This window comes from Anabrus simplex, chromosome 2, assembly GCF_040414725.1.
Source record: "Anabrus simplex isolate iqAnaSimp1 chromosome 2, ASM4041472v1, whole genome shotgun sequence".
Lineage (NCBI taxonomy): Eukaryota > Metazoa > Arthropoda > Insecta > Orthoptera > Tettigoniidae > Anabrus > Anabrus simplex.
This window is the reverse complement of record NC_090266.1, coordinates 469,234,867-469,255,939: the sequence shown is the minus strand read 5'-3', so window position 1 is coordinate 469,255,939 and position 21,073 is coordinate 469,234,867. Positions and strand designations below refer to the sequence as shown.

General features: G+C 39.4%; 1 protein-coding gene across 2 annotated transcripts in view; it reads left to right on the top strand.

Moving 5' to 3' along the window:
* Positions 1-743: 743 nt before the first annotated feature.
* PlexB (plexin B) overlaps positions 744-21,073 on the top strand; it is a 1,268,238-nt gene continuing 1,247,908 nt past the window's right edge. For both annotated transcript variants that reach the window (XM_067140856.2, XM_067140855.2), the window contains exons 1-2: positions 744-1,245; positions 12,760-14,031. In XM_067140856.2, the coding sequence (XP_066996957.2) occupies positions 12,802-14,031 (1,230 nt within the window). In that variant the 5' untranslated portion in view covers positions 744-1,245; positions 12,760-12,801. The remainder of the gene's footprint in view (positions 1,246-12,759; positions 14,032-21,073) is intronic.

The following is a 21,073-nucleotide window of genomic DNA, read 5'->3' as shown; positions in this document are numbered from 1 at the left end:
CTAAAAGCCATACCCCATTTCATTACAGTAAGAAAATACCCATCTCTCAAAATATGATAAATAGCCCCTTTCTTCCTATCACGGTTTTACTCGAAAGAAATTTTCAGCCGATCATTCTTTGCCATGCAATGTTGTTTACTGTTTATCCCGACCGAAACTCTGTACCAAGGTTTGAAGCTATGCTATTACGTCTAAAGTTGTTACAGAATGCCATGCAGATGTAGGTAAATGTTTGTGACGATTTGGTGATTTTAGCATGCTCAAGATCTCTGTATTGCCTTGAAGCCGGTTGCAGGTGTGATGGCTGTCGGAGTACAGCTGAAGAGAGCCCATTCAAACAGCTCCGTGAGACCACCTGTACCATAAAGGCCACGGGTCTGCATTCTAACCGAATTTTGGCGCTAGGTGGCAGCAGTGCTCGGAGCCCAAGCGAGCAAGTTGCCGAGGGACAAGGAGATCGCACCCCTCCCGCACCCACTGCTGGAGCGACGAACCCTGACCAGCATCGTGAGGCGATAGGGATGGTCGTTATGGGCTAGCGGCCTATTGTGAGGAGTAGAGCATGTGAGCCTTAGCGTACAGACAGCCGTGCCGCGCTGCGCACGCTGCCTGCCGTCAGCTTTGGGCAGCGGCTGAAGCCAGAGGAACGAAGCGCAGCTCAGTATGTGCCGAGCCGGCCTAGTAACGTAACGTGTGGGACTAGTGCTCGAGTGAACAGAGACACTCCTTGTGAACCCATCTCCTCTGTCTCCTACGAAAGTGTTTGACCATTGAAAAAAACTACATCTTGCTAATTAGCAATCCTGCTGTTATTTCTTCGCCAAATACATGTCAAAAATGGTTAATTATTCGTACTTATTTCATGTTTTAATTCAACTTGCGCGATACAATGCAGATAAGTGTCAACTATATAAATTGAACTGAACTGCTCTCAGCGCGCATGTACCCGTGTGGTAATATGTGTGACTCCCGCTTTCGTAACCAAAGAGTTTAATTAGTCGTGTATCAAAGAAGTGCTGTAGTTCTTGAACTCCCTTCAAGTTATAATTGCTCGTGGTGCGCGCTTCACATTTCTACCGTGAACAGTAGTAGTCTGTCATGTTGATGCCAGTGTTTTCGCCCGGCATAGCCGTGCGGAATGCTGAATGAATTAGTCTGTTCTTCGTCCATCAGTGAATGGAACGAGAACAGAAGACTTGCTAGTAACTGTAACCACCAGTTTACCAAGAACAGGCCAAGCAAGTGGTAAGTTAGTGTGTGATCTTCATTTGTGTCGTTTGTGTGGAACTTAATAATGTTATTTTCTTTACGTCTCACTAACCACTTTTACGGTTTTCGGACACGCCGTGGTGCCGGAATTTTGTCCCGCAGGAGTTCTTTTACGTGCCAGTAAATATACCGACACGAGGCTGACGTATTTGAGCACCTTCAAATACCACCGGACTAAGGCAGGAACGAACCTGCAAAGTTGGCGTCAGAAGGCCAGCGCCTCAACCGTCTGAGCCACTCAGCCTGGCTGTGTGGAACTTATAACAAGCGCGAAATTAATTTTCGATGTTTTACTTTCTTTTCATAATTTCAAAATAGAATGTTACTACAGTATTTATAGCTTCAGTAGAAAATGTCTCAAGCGAGACCTGGTCAAATATTATTATTTCTTCTTCTTCTTCTGATATGTTAGTTTTTGACATGTTTCTTGAAGTAAAAGAAAGAATTCAAGCGAAAAAAGTTGCCGTTTGCCTGAGGCGTTTCGAAATTAAATTCGAAGGCTTTGAATGGGTGGACAATGAACACGGGTAGGTTTGCGAGAGAAAACTTATCCAAACAAATCTTTTGAATGTGAGTTAGGAAGGGAAGGGCAGGTAATATATGGTTTCAGACAGGACTGGAACAGTCTCGCGCATTCTGGTTGAAGAAACTTCCTTTAGATCCCACCAAGGGTGAGGGTGACCGATCTCAAACAATTCTTTTCAATAGGAGGCAGCCATGCCTTTGCAGTGTTTTCCTGTGCGTGTGGAATCCGCTTTGACCGCCGCACAAAAGAAATTTCATTGTGCTCTCTCCATTCCAGAGTTCAGGTGCTCATGGAACTGAAAGTGGGTACCAGCACAAGGTTGTCTACATGACACCTAGGTCCCAGGTAATTAGTGATATTTTCCAGCCATTTCATGCTGAATAATACTGTATGGTACTTTTGAAGTGCTAGTGACGGAAGCACGTGGCATACTCGAGTGGTCCTTTCAGTGAAAAACTTAAAAGAGGCGATAATAAAGTAATTCGTTAGTGGTACGCAAGTAAAATATATTAGTTTATAAGGATACTTCTCTTGACGTAAAATGCTGTGTGGTAACTTTGTCGTCAGTATGTCAGTCATCATTCAGAAACCTTTTAATTGTTGGATTATTTTAATGTTCGTCGTTTTTTGGCGAGTAAACTTTTTCTCTTGAAATCATCAAAGGGTTATTGTATTTTAACTCTTTAAATCTGTGTCTAAACGATTTAGTTAAGTATCCTATCAGAAAATCTTAAGTGCTTTCGTTGTTATTTCTCACAATTACTATTTCCTGGTAGATACCCCCAACACTGATACATTTTTATACTTCATTTTGCTGTAACCAACGTATACTCCAGTGATGTCCGAACTTTCTGCGGCTCCAATGCTGTTTTCAGAAGCGATAGCGCGTGCTAAGCTCGGGAGGTTTGTTTAGATTCAGCGGGCGGTGTAGAGGCCTTGGCCGTCGGGAGCCAGGGATACCTCGCGGTGCTTATCTTGGACTAATGTGAAGGCCAATCTTTAAGTGTTCCCGCGGCGTGGCTGTTTAATTAACTTTGCGTTTGACGTAGTATAAAGGAAATATCTCACTTCAAAAGTTATAACGTAGCACGGAATTTCAAATTAAACTTTATAGATGCTTAGATTTTTATTCTAAAACAGGTACGTTATCGGAGTTAGTGAAAAATGCACTTTCATCTCGTAGATTTATACATGATAGCTATATATACCATGCACGATTATTTGCGATTTCTGGTGTATTAATAGTCAGTCTGTATAATGTTTTGATCAGCAATAGGTAGCGAGCTACAGCGATTGGAAATAAAAAGATCGTTCTCAGCGATATAAAAATGTAATATTTCTAGGATTTACTTTTGCACATAATGTATCGTTCATTTAACATAGTATTCTAACGTTTCACTTACTGAACATTTGGATTATAGTGGATGTACCTCAACTAATTCATTACCGGTATAATTTCAGGTATTGTTAAATATTTTCGTCCCTAAGAGTCACAGTTTAAACCCGTAATATTACTTCGGAGCTACATCTCCGCAGCCCACTCCATGTGCTGTTGTAACAACACTTGTACGTTGTTCGATAGACTTAGCAATACATTCTGAATTATTTCCCCTTCTCAAAACTGGAGACCGATTTATAACGCAAACCGCCAGGCAAACGAAATGTAAGTTTCTAGACCGACTGTGTAGCATAGTTCCTTATGCGTTCGCGTTTGCGAGTTTGAATACTGACAATGAGCATTTAAGAGTGCTTAAATGCGAAAGACTCGTGTTAGTAGATTTACTGGCACGTTAAAACAAAAAATTTCTAAGCGAAATTTCGACACTGCATTATCCTCTTCTGACTGAAAGTAGTTGAAGGAATGTTAAACGCGTTACAAGTTACAGAAAATGCCATTCTAGTTATATTCCGTAATCCTGAATTAAATTAAATGAAGAAAGAAGAGAAAGATGCTGCTTATTGTGAAATTGAATTATTGTAATGTTATATTAATTCATGATGATGATGATGATGATGATGAGGAGGAGGAGGAGGAGGAGGAGGAGGAGGATTATTGTTTTAAAAAAATAGGCCTATTAAGTCCCTATTAAGCCCCTATTAAGTCTTGACATGTGACTCGCCATTTATAGGCTATCTATTGAAGATATTTGTATCAAATATCCGTTGGCTCTAGTTTATCGTAAAGAATTTCAGTCATCACATTCCAATTGACTCAACAGCGTTCATTAATGATTACAAAGGGAGAACATGTTAGAAAATGAGGTAGTAGGAGGTCAAAATATTTGTAATTAGAAAACGCTTTCAGTTCTCTTCATGTGGGAACATATCCAGCGATCATCATTTTGTTGATAATCGAACGGTTAGTCGTCATCTCCTTGAACAACCGACAGTCTTTGTGTATCACTGAACGAAAGGTTTCAGGTAACTATTAACCTCCTAACTTCCTCTTTACAATGAGTGCTCTGTACGTAAACACTTCGTAAGAAGCTTGAGCATTCAACCTGGACGGAATTATATTTACATTATGATGTCACATTTATGAAGTATGATTAGCTGTGCATTTAGGAGAGTATACTAGGTACACTGTTCGAGGAGAATAAACACAGAGTGAATTAATGCGATTGGCTTGCTTATTTCTATAATCAAGGAGAGGAGACTGAATGCTTCACTAAGAGCGTTCATTGCTTCTGTTCTCGGCAGGAAATCTTGTACACAAATAGTGGATGACGTAAGTTAATACCAGCTGATGCAAAGAAATGTACACGCTATTATGAATCTTAACAGAGTTCTTCTATTGCATTCTGAGTTACGATCAGATGGGGCAGTTCATGCTTTGCGCATGGCTTTGTGTGTTCCTACAACCAACATTTAAGGGTATTTTTCTCAGAACTCTTGGTATGTGATTTTGATCCGAGAATTGAAGAGTTATGTTATAGTTTTGTTGCAGAAATGCGAGGAGGGCGCAGTAGGAACAGTTAAGAAGAGAGTAAGCTTCTACCGAAACGTGCTTAGTGTTAGGAAATAGCTCCACGTGATAAGCGCTCGTAGCCAGAATCAACTTCGTCTGGAGTGAAAAACTTTAACTTCTTTCCATATAAAACAAAAGTACGCAGCTCGGTTACATGTAAGGTTGAAAATTTTATTTACAAACAAATGTGAAACGTTTATTTCATGAAATTCTTCATCGACGACATATAAATTAAAAGCGAGCATCTTAACAGAATGACAGTTCCACTGACAGTCCGAAAGTTCTTCTCAAATCATGTCTCACCGATTCTCGTTATCAGCTATTACCATAGATTTTGTCCGGCTCCATCGATAAATGGTTAGCGAGCTGGCATTTGGTCACAGGGTTCCCGGGTTCGATACCCGGCAGGGTCATTTCATCCTCATCACGATGCGCAGGTCGTCTACGGGAGTCAAATCAAAAGACCTTCACCAGGCCTATTCGGAGGCCACACTCCATTAATTAAGGGATATCATTGATATAAACCCTTCACTCTTTGTGTAAATGCTATCTTATGACTCCTGTGTTGTTAGGATATCTGTACTCTTGCGCAAGAGTTTATGACTAAGATAGGTACTCACAGTTCATCCGAAGAATTGCATGAACTTGGAAGCCAGGGTTGTATGGTTCGCTTTTGGGTCACTGTGACGATGGGGTGTTATCATGTATTATTTTGCCCGCATGTTTTTAGTTTTCACGTTCACTTCTGTAAAATGCTGGTGTAGTGCATTGCTTCGAGTCATGAGGCACTTCTCTTGAATTTGGTCAGAAATATTCCTGATTTGCTTATTCGTATTATCACCGTAATTAACTAAATTATCAGAGTATTCACAGCCCACATAAACAACATGGCCTAGTCTGTGTTGGAATGTTTGATGGATTATTGTACCTACGTCCCTTGTGATCATAAGAGAAACACCATTCTTCGTTCTTGCTCGCTCTTTCCTGCGATTCCGTCTCTCAGATTCTATTTTTCTGTCCTGTTCAAAAATGGTACCTCCATCATAGACGATTTGGCGCCATTTTGACTAAACATTGGCTATAGTTTCCCGGTTTACAGTGTCAATTTGACATTTTTTCAGATTGCATTTCAAAATTATCCTTTTATCATTTTAGCTGCCCTCCATGATTATGCAGGATGCAGTTGGGAATGTATGATTTGCTTTGGGAGGCAGATTTCTGGCATGCGAACGATATGTCCAGACCAGCTACACTGAAACTAGTTGAAATGTATGTGAGCTTAATTGGAAGAGAAACGAGAAAATATTGTGCACTGCTCCTCATAAATACATTTCTAATACATTATTGATGTTTTGTATACACCGCAAACAGAATACCAGTATCAAGTGCAGAGCGAGTGATCTCTGTTGTCCTTGCTGCGTCGGTATGCAGGATATTGTAGTATTTGTTTTGGCTTAATATCCTTATAATTTCACGGGAAGAATTCGGAACTATAAACGCTGTGGACTGTTTGTTCTACCTGTTCAATGTCCAGCCTCGGGTACGGATATTCCTATTGCCCAATTTCTACTTCCAGTTGCTTCTTTAAAAATTTTCATAGTAAACTAGATCGAATTTATGCAAGTCCTACCTTGTATACTGTGGAATAATGTCACAGCGTCTTGCATGTAATGGTTAAAACGTTTTATTCACATTTCATATTTCTAAAATTAAGGTTGCGTTTTAGTGGTAGGCCTATGTATGTTTATTAATGTAATAAATGTTATTAGATAGATGTAAATGTGTGATCTGATTGCTGGAGAAGTGGATAATGATTTCTCTATAAATCATTGTAGAATAGTTTGAATAACGGTTTCACCAGTGGTGGTTTTAATTATAAGTATGCATACATAATTTCATTGGTTTCACATCCCGCTAACTACGTTTATGACCGGGCGAGTTGGCCGTGCGCGTAGAGGCGTGCGGCTGTGAGCTTGCATCCGGGAGATAGTAGGTTCGAAGCCCACTATCGGCAGCCCTGAAAATGGTTTTCCGTGGTTTCCCATTTTCACACCAGGCAAATGCTGGGGCTGTACCTTAATTAAGGCCACGGCCGCTTCCGGCCTTTCCTGTCCCATCGTCGCCATATGACCTATCTGTGTCGGTGCGACGTAAAGCCCATAGCAAAAAAAAAAACTACGTTTATGGATTTCGGAGACACCTATTTGCTAGAATTTAATTCCTCGGGAATTATTTTGCTTGCCGATACATTTACCGACACGAGACTGCTGTATTTGAGCACCTTCAGATATCACTGGACTGAGCCAGGGCTGAGCCTGACAACTTGAGTCCAGAAGGCCAGCTGAGCCACTCAGCCCGGCGGTTTTAGTGAGTAGATTCTGGCCCACTCAAATACACGTTAAAATTATTTTCTCGTATTCGTATATTATTATTAATTTGTAGAAAGTAATGGGGGCATTTACTACGATTGTGTAGGTCAGCATACTCTTTTCATTGTTATTGTTCAGCAGTTTACAGTTCTAGTTCCCTCTAACAGGTATGGTGCTATGAAAGCCCGCGACTGTCATCGTACAGGATATGGAGATCATTAACTAATTTAGGACTGGCGGACATTGTTTTTAATGTTAATTTTCTTGTAAACATAGTAGACTTTTGAAAGCTTTCCAACCTATTCCGATTTTTTCCCAAAGAGATTCCGAGAACAACATTTCATGACCTTCAGACGTTTCTAACTATGTTTAATCCCAAGCTTTCCTAGTTTTTACTTGTTCTTGAAATGATTTCATTTCCTAAAATTATCAGTGTATAATTATAATAACTTAATATTAATAATTTCATGAGGCCTTGTATGGCAGACCCTCGTATAAGGGTGGGTGCATCTGCCGTGCATGGGAAACTGCCTGTTATTGTGATGGAGAATAGAAATGTGTTTGGGTCTGGGTTACAGTGGTGTTGGGGACAGCACAAACACCCAATCCCCGACCAAAGGGGATTAATTATTTAACATTGACATCCCAGACCCAGCCGGGAATCGAAGGCTACTATGTTGACCATTCAGCAAGGGAGCCGAACAGTGTGTAATGTAGAGATATTTAAATTCATGTTTAGAAATAATCATTCATGAAGTAGAATATTCCATTACATCTAACTCATTAAAATGGAAAGTGAATTTAATTCATCTTGTAGCAGAAATAGTACGGTTATATGACAGTCTAGTGACCAATAGGTACCATCCTTAGGGAGCAGGAATTTGTGTCGCGTTGTAATTACGACAGATCCCGTTAATATTAGGGTATGAGACGGGTGTCGCTACCGTCTCCATCAAATGGTCTTCGATTGTACAGAACTTAAGTGAGCCTGATTACAGAATCCAGGATATGTAAAATTCTGAACAGGACTAGGAATGGAACCCAAGAATAGCCGGACCTCCATTAGATAGTCTAACCATTCGAAAGTAGGGTACCGAGCGAGTGGCTGAGGGGTTTGGGTCACGTAGCTCTCTACTTGCATTCGGGAGATAGTGGGCAGCCCTGAAGATTGTATACTTTTCCGTGGTTTCCCATTTTCACATCAGGTAAATGCCGGGGGCTGTACCGTAATTAAGGCCACAGTCGGTTCCTTCCCGCTCCTAACACTCCCCTATCCCAGCGTCGCCATAAGACCTGTCTGTGACAGTGCGATGTGAAATAAATTGTAAGATATATAGGGCCAACGTGTAACATATATAAAGAAACGTTGGGCGGTAATTTTGGTGAGACCTGAAGAAAACCAAATGTTCAGAAAAAAAAACCGTTTGAAATCAGCTATTGACGTAAATCTTTTATTTACCGAGCGAGATAGCTCCCTGGTACGGGCCGTATAGCTGTAAGATTGATTCGGGGGAGGATGGGTTCGAATCTCCCCATCAGCAGCCTTGAGATGGTTTCCCATTTCCATACCATGCATATGCAGGGGCTATACCTCAGTTAAGATCACGGCCGCTCCCTCCACGATCTTAGCTCAATCTTACCCCATCGCCACCGAAAACCTTTGGGTGCGACGTTAAACCGATAGCAAATATTTTATTTAGAGTCGTTGAACATAGTTGTAAACAGTTTATGCATAGGCCTATACTGCTTACGCAGAGCCGATATAACATGTCATTTTAATTTTCTCGTTGGAATGTTGGGCGAGAGTTGCAATAAAATGTCGTGTTTAAGTTGTGTAAAATAACCAGCCGCTTTCAGATTGACGCTTGTAATAATCAGTAACCCTAGAACTGCAATTTAGTGGAAGTGACGGGAGAGGGTACGCGAGTATTAATCTGAAATCGGAACCATTTTATTCCAGAAATTATATTTTTTCTCTATTTTCATTGAAACTAGCGGGATATCTGAGGTAAAAAAAAAAACGCTGTCTTGTGGTCTTAGCTTCGTTGAGCATACTGAAACATGACTTCACAGTCTGAAGAACATACAAGCATATTTCAGAATATCACGCCAACAGACAATCGACCACTAGCCATCTGGATTTGAATCTGTAAAGAAAATCTACTTCATGCTCTGTATGTAGACTATCGCTTATTTCAGAAAATGCATCGAGTCATTTCTTCACTGTGGGAGGCGTGTCAAATGGACGATATATATGATTAGTTTGGACATGTAATGTCTTCTATATCATATTCCAAGAACCTTTTTTGCAAGGTTCATTTAATTCAAGTTGGGCTGAGTGGCTCAGACGGTTGAGGCGCTGGCCTTCTGACCCCAACATGGCAGGTTCGATCCTGGCTCAGTCCGATGGTATTTGAAGGTGCTCAAATAAGTCAGCCTCGTGTCGGTAGAATTACTGGCACGTAAAAGAACTCCTGCGGGACTAACTTCCGGCACCTGGACGTCTCCGAAAACCGTAGAAGTAGTTAGTGTGGCGTAAAGCAAATAACATGTATTATTATTATTATTATTATTATTATTATTATTATTATTATTATTATTAATTCATGAATTCGCTAACTTCTCTCACTCATGTTAGTAAAATTTTCTCATTTATCTAGTTTGATAATTTGTTTCGCATACGATTTATTGCTGTCCTTAGTCCTTTAGCGTTAGCCAGTTAGCTAACTAAATGGTTCCCAAGACAGGGTAGACGGTAGGCTGTAAAGCTATTAATGAGGTCATTACCAGTGTTTGCATAAAATTAAAGAGGAAATCAGTGTAATGATAACTTAGATCTCATTGTCGTGTTATGGGTGAGTTATTAAAGAGTGTTCGTATAGGGCCTACTGTATAGGCCTATTCACCCTCTTCTACTAAGGCATTAATCTGAAAACCAGTGAAAGCAAGTAAGCTTGTAGTTTTACGTGAACGTGGGTGTCGTAATAATATTGTTATTGGTTCTACGTCCCACTAACTACTTTTACGGTTTTCGGAATCGCTGAGGTGCCGGAATTTCTACGGTATTTGCATTATAAAATATACAAGCGGTCCTCATACATCGAACGAATTTCTTACAACATCTGTTGGCTAATTCTGATTACATGTCATTAATAAGTCGCAGAGCTATAGCCCAACAGATTTTCTTATATGAATCTGTAAACGTAGTGGTCGATAATCCAGTTTCTTTTACATTTACTTCAGTGTTATAAACGTTAACTTACGCTTACATCGACCTTTCTACTGCATTGCTTCCTCGCCATTATTACATTTAAAAAAATCACCTGATCTATGAACGTGCGAGCAATTTAATATAATGGTAATGAACTGTAATGAATTGGACTCTGCGGTACCTTTTTTCTGAATATCATTTTCCACTTAAAACATTTGTTTTTCAAAAATAATGGACAGCATCAGGAGAGAATGAGCATGGCTCCAAAAATAAAATAGAATAGATACGTCTAGTGACATTGATATGTACTGATAACTTAAAACCCGATTATTATTATTATTATTATTATTATTATTATTATTATTATTATTATTATTATTATTATTATTATTATTATTATTATTATTATTATTATTATTATTAATACTAGTATTTCCGTAAATGTTACTTAGTAGAAATTAGTCTGTCACCGTCCATTTTAATTGGGGAAATATACCTTTTATGGACGAAATAAATAAATAAATAAATAAATAAATATGTTATTCGTTTGTGTGGAGTATCAGTTCTTCAGTTACCGGTGCGAGTTATATGAACCCCCACTCTTCAAATGACATCCCTCTTTTTAGGGGAATAAAACTATTTATATTTTAAACAGTCTTGAAGAAATTGAATACTTCTAATCTAACTCGACCCTTAAAAGACTGGGTGAGGAGCGCTTAAATGTGCACCGGTACCAGTAGACGGAATACAATTTATGATATGGAGTAGATTTAGTCGCCAACGCTGAAACACCGGCTCCCGTCAGATCTCCGAAGTCAAGTAAGAACTTCTACGGCATAAAGTACTGGCACATCGGTGTGCCTAAAAACCGTAAAAGTAGTTAATGGGACGTGATTTCAATTTACTTTACGTCGCACCGACACAGATAGTTCTTATAGCGACGATGGGGTAGAAAATTACTAGGAGTGGCATTTGCCTCGTGTGAAAATGGAAAACCACGGAACACTATCCTCAGGGTTGCCGACAGTGGGGTTCGAACCCACTACCTCCCTATTGCAAGCTCACAGCTGCGCGAACCTTACCGCACGGCCACTTGCTCGGTGCCCTTAATAATAGTCTAATAATAATAATAATAATAATAATAATAATAATAATTGACGAACGGGCTAAACCGAGACGAGCAACCGAAGAGAAGACACGGTGCCCCTTGGACAGAGGAGCGTAAGCAGGCCCACTCACAAAGAATGAGGGAAATTTTGGCTCTAAAGAAGGCCAAGTTCAGTGTCAAATGCAAGAAGACTTAACGTAGTCCTTGATGGCCCCAGCGAATTATATAATAATAATAATAATAATAATAATAATAATAATAATAATTGCTTAATTTTAATTGTTGTGTGAATTGTGAGTTAGAGGAGCAGTTCGTATACTAACTTCACGTGCTCTTACCCCCACACTATTTACTGAACGTGATTTACAGTACTGTTGAAAGCCTGTGAATATTCGAATTTGACTGTGTGTTGAAAATTTGTGGTTGTTTGAAACACCACTTCGAACATTAATTCTTCTTACAACGTTGTTCACCATTCCATATAACATTTCTTGAAAGATTTTGCTTGCAGGTCTGAACACATTTCCTTGTGATAAACTGTATGGGAATATCGGGGAAGTTGCAAAATATTTCAAGAAACTGTTCCATAAGTGCTCTAACTGGAAACTGTCGTACTTCATCTATAAGTCTCTTCATATACATTCGGACTAGCCGCCGGCTTCAGTGTCTGATCGGAACTGGCGTGTGTTTGCCGGATACACTCGTGTGCTTGGCGCTGTGTGCGATTCACTATTGCTACTCGCTTTGCTTTCCTGCGCCTCGCTTCGCCCTGACTCGCTGTGCGGCCTGTGCTCTGCGCACGCGCCAACTACCACTGGCTACTGGGCCAATATTTGCCCCGCTCCGTTCTGCCTAGCCAACTAGTGGATCTCTTCGCCCGGTATGAAGAGCAAGCAGCTATCCTGCAGCAATGCCTGGCACTCTTACTTAGCATTTCATATAGAAATTGCGACTTAGAGCGACTTTATTTCACATCCTGTTAGTGTCTTTCTTTTTATCTATCCCAGTCGCATGTATTCTCTACTGCAATTAATTATCTGTAAATCTTAGCCAATGAAAACATATTATTTGAAAAATATGTATTAACTATGTGTAATATTTCTCTATCAATGCGATTATTCGCACATTTCGGAAAATATTTCAAAGTCTTCATATATTTGAAATCCTGAGTTAACAAGTAGGAATCTCCTCAGAATGAAGAAAATTTGACCAATTTTAACACGTTCTTCTTGAGAAATTGTGTGTAATGTTTCAAATATCTCATAATTAGAAAAATGCTCCATATTCATTTATTTTGTTGTGTTTTAGGTCTGGTGATGGTGGTGTCCTGTTAGCTGCAGCACTGGAAGAATGGGCATCGTAGGCGCCCTGGTAGTGATAAGCCTGGGCCTAGGAGTTGTGGTCCTCGCTTCTGGAGACTTGGAGGTCGCCATCGGTAGCAGCAGTACCGGCTCACCTCCTGTCCAACAATCAGCTCCAACCATCCACCACATCGTTGCCCAATACCCAACAGCTCAAGCGCAAAATACGTCCATGAGGTTTACCCATCTGGCTGTGGATAGAAGAACAGGACGAGTTTATGCGGGTGCAGTGAATCGTCTTCTGCAGCTAGACGCAAACTTGCGAGTTGAAGGAATTGTGATTACAGGCCCACGAAAAGACAGTCCACAGTGCCACGCAAGGGGGTGTGATTCTCCAATTGAAACAACACTAATGGATAATGTGAACAAAGTGTTAGTGATGGATTCAAAATCCTCTACTTTGATCGTGTGCGGATCTCTTTCTCAGGGGGCTTGTGAGAAGTATAAGATGCACAATATTACGCATCAACCCGAATTTATTCCGATTAGTATCGCCGCTAATGATGAGATCGCTTCTACGTACGCTTTTATTGGCCCAGAACATTACAAGCAGTGGTCTACGCCGTCCAATGTTCTTTACGTAGGGACTACTTTTACCAACAACGGAGAATATCGACATGATGTTCCCGCGATCTCGAGTCGCAGTCTAACAGACCTAAAATTTGTAGAATACTCATTTTCCAAACAGTCTCTTCTTCGAATTGATGTCAAGTATCGAGATCATTTTCTTGTTAAGTATGTGTACGGTTTTAATGCAAGTGAATTCGCTTATTTTGTTATTGTGCAAAAACAGTCTCCTTTACCAGGTCAGGAGGAACTGGGATACGTATCACGTCTTGGCAGGACATGTATAAGTGATGCTAACTACGACAGTTATACGGAGGTAACTCTTCAGTGCTTGGTTCGAGATCCAAGCAGTCCTGGCAGCTTTATAAACTACAATTTGATTCAGGATGCCAAAGTGACTGAAGCGGGAGCGGACCTAGCCATGAGTCTCGGAATTTTGCGTGGGGATCCCGTGCTGGTAGGAGTGTTCGCACCTAGCCGAGGTATTACCAATGAACCGCAAGCCCGCTCAGCCGTGTGTGTGTACAGCTTGCATGATATCGAAGCTAAGTTCAACGAGAATATCCACATGTGTTTCAATGGCAGCATCAAGTACAGAAACATGGGCTACATCTCCGGGCTCATCTTAGACGGAAAATGTCCAAATGCTGGGGTGAGTAATAATTAAAAACTACTTCATTACTACTGTGTGTGATAGCGTCATGGACGATTTATACTTTGTGTATTATGTGCACTTTTTTCTCCTAACAAATTTATTGGATTTTGCGTTTCAAGTAATTTTTAAAATATTGTTATTCAAGCGCAATGTACGTTCAAAAAATACTACGCGCACATTCCATTATAATATATCTTCTAGTTCTTAAGTACCGAGATTGAATGGAGACGGACAGATTGGCTGCATACTATAACTAGAGACGTCCCGCCTGTTCGTCAAATCCTAAATGATGTTTCGAGAGTGAATGGCCGCATCATTTTACATAGACTGTGACAATATATATTTGAGCCCAGTTCTATGTCCACGAGGAAAATACTGATATTGTATTTCTTATCGTACGAGTTGCGAATTCGGTAGAATAGACCTATAAAGGAGTACAGTTTGCCTGGAATAATTTAAATAATTTCACGTACGTGAAAACGTTGAAGTAGAAAGATTATCAACTTTTTAAAACTTATGAAGTTCAAGTAGTGCATGTTATATTAAGAAAGGTGTGGTGCTGTGTGATGACCATTATGTTGTTTGGCGTTAGAAATAATTGTATTCAACCTTACTTAAAGTTCTTGAGTTATCTTATATAAACGTTTGTTGATAGTACCGGTACTACAATATATCTGTTATTGGAGCACTTACTTCCGTTTCCCACCACATATCATCTACTCCCTGATTATGTTACGCTTAGATTAGATAACGCCGACGCATCAAATAAAAGTCATGGCCTTCGTATTTCACGTGAACTGTTTAGTCTGAGAGGGAGTAAACATAAATAGTTTGAGTACTTAATGGTTCTGTTACGAAAATGTGTGGAATGAGACATAATGCTCTGAACGTAGCTGCGCGGTTGTGGAGTACATTTGAGTCGTTACCGGAGTACCCGCGCCGTTAACAAAATCACATGATGTTAAATCTGCTTGAAATATTATGGAATACACAGTGTTCTTTACAAGACCGTGGAAATGTAAAAATAGCTCAAATTTTGTATGTGAACGAGTGGACAACAGGTTTTTTTATATGTTAGCTGTGTTGAGAATCATTATCTTCATCACTATTATTGTTTTCAATTTAATTACAACCGTTAGTACAAAGCATTGCCTCTAAAAATATAAAATATTCATAAACCTCCATTGAATTAAATCTTACTACCTATATTTGGCAGCTTTTCATTCGGTATATTGAATTGCAGGGAAGAGCTGTTCATTGGAACTAAAATATGCAGCTTCCATTTAAAAATAAACATTTTTCGCACAATCCATTGAAACTTGGCAGGCAGTTAAAAATGGAAGAAATGAGGAGCTACTAATGTAAAATTATCTGAATGTTTGCATTGAACATCTTTGCTACTCTAAAACATGATGTGGCCTAATTCAGTAATCGCTCTCATAATACTGTCACTTCGCTTGTTAACACTGCTAACGTGACGAATAAATGACAGTAGACGTAATGTATGGTGTGAGAACGGGCAATGCTGGAAGAAACGAAGCATTACGTACTATCCATTGGTCTCCCTTAATATCTCAACAGTAAACTAAGAGATGAGTGCATGAAGATAATAGGCATTTCCGGGAAAACTAAATTACGCATCCCTGTAACCTCGTGATTGATTGCATTTTTCATACACCACTTCGGTGAAACTACGTTCTGATTGACTGAAAATCGTTTAAATGAGATTTCTGTAGGCCTATTTTATTCATTATGGTACTTACGATAGTAATGTTGAAGAAACGCGTTCCGATTTCAGCGTCCATACTTGATCTTCATCAGCGAAGAAGTGTGTGTCCGCATAGTGTGAAACGAATATTTTGAGCGTTTCGTATTATTCCGTCCTACCACAGTGGCCATATCCCAAGAAATGTCAAGAACCGTCTAACGTACGCAGTTAGTTTCTTTTGTAGGTCAGGTATCTTCCCGTATTTGTAATGACTTGCTACTCTTCCTAGAGATGAAAATGGAAGTATATTACTCCCTGTTGTGTGCTTGATAATTGTATCTCAACTTCCTGTGACGATTATAATCTACTTAAGTGTATTCGTACATATAGAATATCTGAAAATACTTCCTCACGTACTGAGGCTACTTTTCTTTGTCGCATGTTGAAACTTGTGTAGGTGTGTAAACGTGGCTATAATAATCCACTGGAGTCCATGTATTATTTATATCGTCGGAACGAGCCCGTGAGTAAATTCTACAGTGATGAACTCAAAAACGTTTCGTTACGTTTCATTCCATGATTTCCCCTGACACTGTGACACCAAATTCTTCCCCTTAAATCTCCGATAAGTGATTCTAAAGTTTGGAAAATGAAATATTTCCCAGAAACATTGCCTCCTCCCCTGCCTCCTTACCTCCTTGTTTCACTGAAATATCTTAACAGCTTACTTCATTCTCAGTGCGAATAAATTAAACAGTAACGTACTTCATGCGCCATTAGAGATAGGCCTATGTCAGAACTAATCTATCTCCGAGTGCAGATATGTTGTAAACTATTGTAGCCTACATCTTCAGCAACTGTCATTATATATTTGTTTCATGGAAATGGTTATTGAATACATGACAAGGACAAGATGAATTTTTAAAAGTTGGTTAGGTTTTGCTTTCCAGATCATATTAAATGATCAGTATTGATATCCTTATAAATTAAGCTGAAAATCAAGTCCGTAAATCACTATGTATTAGCAATAGCTTCCATTAACTGCAGTTATAACTCAGCCATAGCATAACTCGTCGTGATCCCCTCATGGGCAGGGTAAAGTGTAAAGGGCAATTAACATGTCATATATTCATGAAAATTGTTTCAGTGGACATATTATGTTTAAATCTGGTATATTTAGTGTTGCTAGTATACACAATGAAGAATTCACCATTCAGTTAGTATGTTTTGCTAACGTAATGCCATGGATACAAATATTGCATGCATATTTGAACACAGACATTATCATTGTTCAAACACGAAATGTTGCGGTATATCTCTGACATATTTAAGCTCTAGCTTGATCGTCGTTCCTCTTACCATTACGTGAAAGTACATAATTGTAAATTACCTTGTGAGTTGTGTGTTATTGGAAGTAGCAGACTTTTGCATAAGTAGACCGGCTGTGCTTGACAGCAAGATCAGTACGGTTAGGTTAATTATAATGTTATTTATTTTAATGTGAACAATCTTAAAAGACACCGAGGTGTAAGAATGTTGTCTCTCAGGTGTTATTTTATCTGTTGTAGGGAAACAACACAGTATTGTTGTGTTTAAACTCTCTCTAATATCTCTGACCTCAGTTGGGTTCGAACCTGATACCTTGAAAACAGAAAGCCAACTATCTAACTGTGACACGCAGGTCGCCAGATATGGATCATTTATTAAAATTACTTTCATGTGAATGTGAACATATCATTTTACTAATATAGGTAAATGCATTGCAAAATATTGCATTCTGAGTTGAACTTAAGGGTTCATCTCTACGGACATCAGTAATCATCAGTGGAATAAATTCACTAGTTAGTAAAAATATCAAGTAGTTCCATCTTATTCTTTATCTTGATAATATTGGCTTAATAATTCATCATATTAGACATGGGCTTTGGGACCAGAGAAAGGAAATACGAAAATGTTTGATCATACCAATAACCTAGTTGAGCAAGGTAAGGTGCAGAGGGGAAAACGAACGTGAATATGATCAAATAACATTTGTGGTAGAATGTCTGACAGTCTCAGGTGTTTTTCTAAAGTGGACCTACGTGGTTTCTTGCAATAAGGAACAAAATGGCCTGTTCCAGGGTTTATTTATTCCTTTGGAGAATTATGTGATCTTCACTTCATCTGACTAATGTATGTGTCAAATTAGAGACATTAAAAGAGTACTAGCGAATACAGTATCCTTTCCCCCAAATTCCAAAATGCTTTAATCTTTTCAGCTGTAAAAGTGGTGATTGAGGCTAATGAAATTAGTGTATATGCTCGTCTTGCATAAATTATAACTGAAGGGTTATAAACCTGTCTTACTCCCGTACATAACACAACCAAAATAGTTCAATCGTTTCTTTGTTTATGCAAGTTCATGACATCAGAATCCGTTTAATGATTTACTGTGAATTTACGTTAAATAAGATACGAACGTGAATATGATCAATTAACATTTGTAGTAGAATGTGTTTTTGTTGTGTTTTTAGTTCGGAGCTACCTACGGAAATACGAATTCTGATTATTTTTCGATATTTCGTTAAAAAAATGTTCTCTGATTGTTTTACATCGCTCCGATAGACAGTGCGTGTGGCGGCGATGGAATAGGAAAGGGCTAGGACTAGGAAGGAATCGACCATGGCGTTAAGGTAACTTAGAGCTGGATAATTTGACTGGTGTGAAAATGGGAAAACACTGAAAAAGCATCTTCAGGGTTGCCGACAGAAGGTTTCGAACCCACTATCTCCTGAATTCAAGCTCACAGCTACGTAACCCAAACCGCGTAAGCAACTCGCTCAATTTGTTAACTAAGAAGTATTGAATATTTGTATGTGAAGTTATATATCAATAGGTACGTTCTTTCTCTTTCAGAACAAATAAAGTAACTGTTGTATTCTAACACCAGTCGAATAGCTGACATAGTGAGAGAGAGAGAGAGAGAGACAATGTAAGTATTGTTGAAGTTTCGTATACTAACGTAGCGTATTTTCTTTCGTCCATGCTGCAGTATGAGCTACACACACGGATGTTCGTATGATACACGGTAGGTGGCAGCAGTTGATTGCCGCGACTATATCCAGTTCGCCCAGCTTGGCGCTGACTGAAGAGTAGGTTGGGAGACGGTAATATTTCGATCTCTAAATTAGACCAGAATCAATCGGTATCTGTGGACGTATTTCGGAGACTAAACATCATTCGAGTTGCTCATAAAGGAGATGCGAAGAACGGGGCAGTAATGGATCCAGATGTATAATCACACTTCTGATGTTAAGTTATTTTGTACCAAACGAAGAGTGTAAAACGAGACGATGTAAGTTACTTGAATGAGCTTAAAAATAAGAAATTATAAGTTATAGGCCTATACAATCAGCCATTTCCGAAATTCGTATAATTGCGTTAAAGCAGTTAAACAACGGTAACCGAGCGAGTTGGTTTTGCGGTTACGATCGTGTAGCTGTGAGCCATTTGTGAGATGGTGGGTTCGAATTCCACATTCGACAGCCCTGAAGATGGTTTTCCATAGTTTCCAATTGTCACAACAGGCAGATGCTGGCGCTCTGTCTTATTAAGGCCACGGCCACTACCTTCCCAATCCTAGCCCTTTGTCGTCCTTGAGTCGCCGAAAACCTTCGATGTGTTAGTGCGACGTTAAACCTGTAGCAAAAAAAAGTGGTAAAGCTGAATTAATGCAGCTTAATTACAGAAATAACTGAATACCAAAGCATTTACGCCTATTGATATTAACTTACATACCATCTCTTTCAATTGCTTTGGTATATACCATCAGAACTCACACCACGAATTAATTTCAGTCACATAATAATATACTATTCCATCGTAATAATAACGTTACTCATTTTACGCCCCACTCACTACATTTACGGCTTTCGAAACCTTTTCTCGCAGAAGTTCTCATATGCGCCGGTAAATCTGCCATGCGAGGGTGGCATAGACTTATTTGATTAACTTCAAATTTCACTGGAATGAACTGGGATCGAACTCACCACTTTAGGCCCAGAAATCCAGCGCTCTATCATCCAAGCCACTCAGACCGGCTTTATTATTATTATTATTATTATTATTATTATTATTATTAATAATAATAATAATGTTATTGGCTTTACGTCCCATTAAGTACGTTTACGGTTTTCGGAGACGCCGAGGTCCCGGAAATTAATCCTGCAGGAGTTCTTTTACGTGCCAGTAAATCCACCGACACGAGGCTGGCGTATTTGAACACTTTCAAATACCACCGGACTGAGCCAGGATCGAACCTGCCAAGTTGGGGTCAGAAGGCCAGCGCCTCAACCGTCTGAGCCACTCAGGCCGGCTTATTATTATTATTATTATTATTATTATTATTAGAGAAAGTCAAATACCGACAAGGGTCTAGCCCTTGTAGCCTGGTGGGAATAATGTGAACATTACTCTGGAACAAAGTGCACAAGAATCTCGTTTATCCGGATTAAGCGGGACCGGAACTGATCCGGATTATAAAAAATCCGGATAATCCGGAAAAAAGTTTAAAAAACAAATACAGTACATGTTATACAGTATAATATATTAACATAAGTTGTACTGTAATACCTTCTTTCAATTGTACAAAAAAATATAAAATCACTTTTCGTACATTTACGACTTTGTTTTATGCACTAAAGTAATGTGTGGTTATTTTCGGTGTGCTTTTAGTCAAGGATTCTAAATAGGTCATCAGCTTGTCCACCTGCATTGTCGCCTCTCCATGAGTCATTGTTTCTTCTGATGGAGCGCCGGTTTCATTTTCGAATTCACTATCATTGAATTAATAGTGCGTTGCATTCAGAAGGGTGTGCGTTCGAATCCCACCTCGGCCGTCCAGGGATTGGTATTCCACGGTTTCCCATTCTCATTTCCAGGCGAACGCCGGGACGGTACCTTTGATAGACGTGGCCGAATTACTTCCAATTCCTGTCCTTAACATTCCTTGGCGGAAAAGTCATTCAAGAAGAGTCGACGCCGTAAAAGAAATACTGTACAAGTAAAAATACATTTTTATTATTTTCGATCCGGATAAACCGGAGATCCGGATTAATGAGTGCCTGATAAACGAGGTTCTTGTGTAAATACACAGCAGCAGTTGATCGCTAGGAGCCAGGTAGGCCTACTTCAGATACAGTGTAATATATCGTGTGATTCAAATTGTTTCACCATATATAAAAATATAAATTTAGCAAATGCATACTCGTAAAATTAAAATTAAAATTAAAATTGTGCTCACACAACTGGTCCAAATACGGGCTAGTAAGGTTGGTCTAAATATGGGTTAGC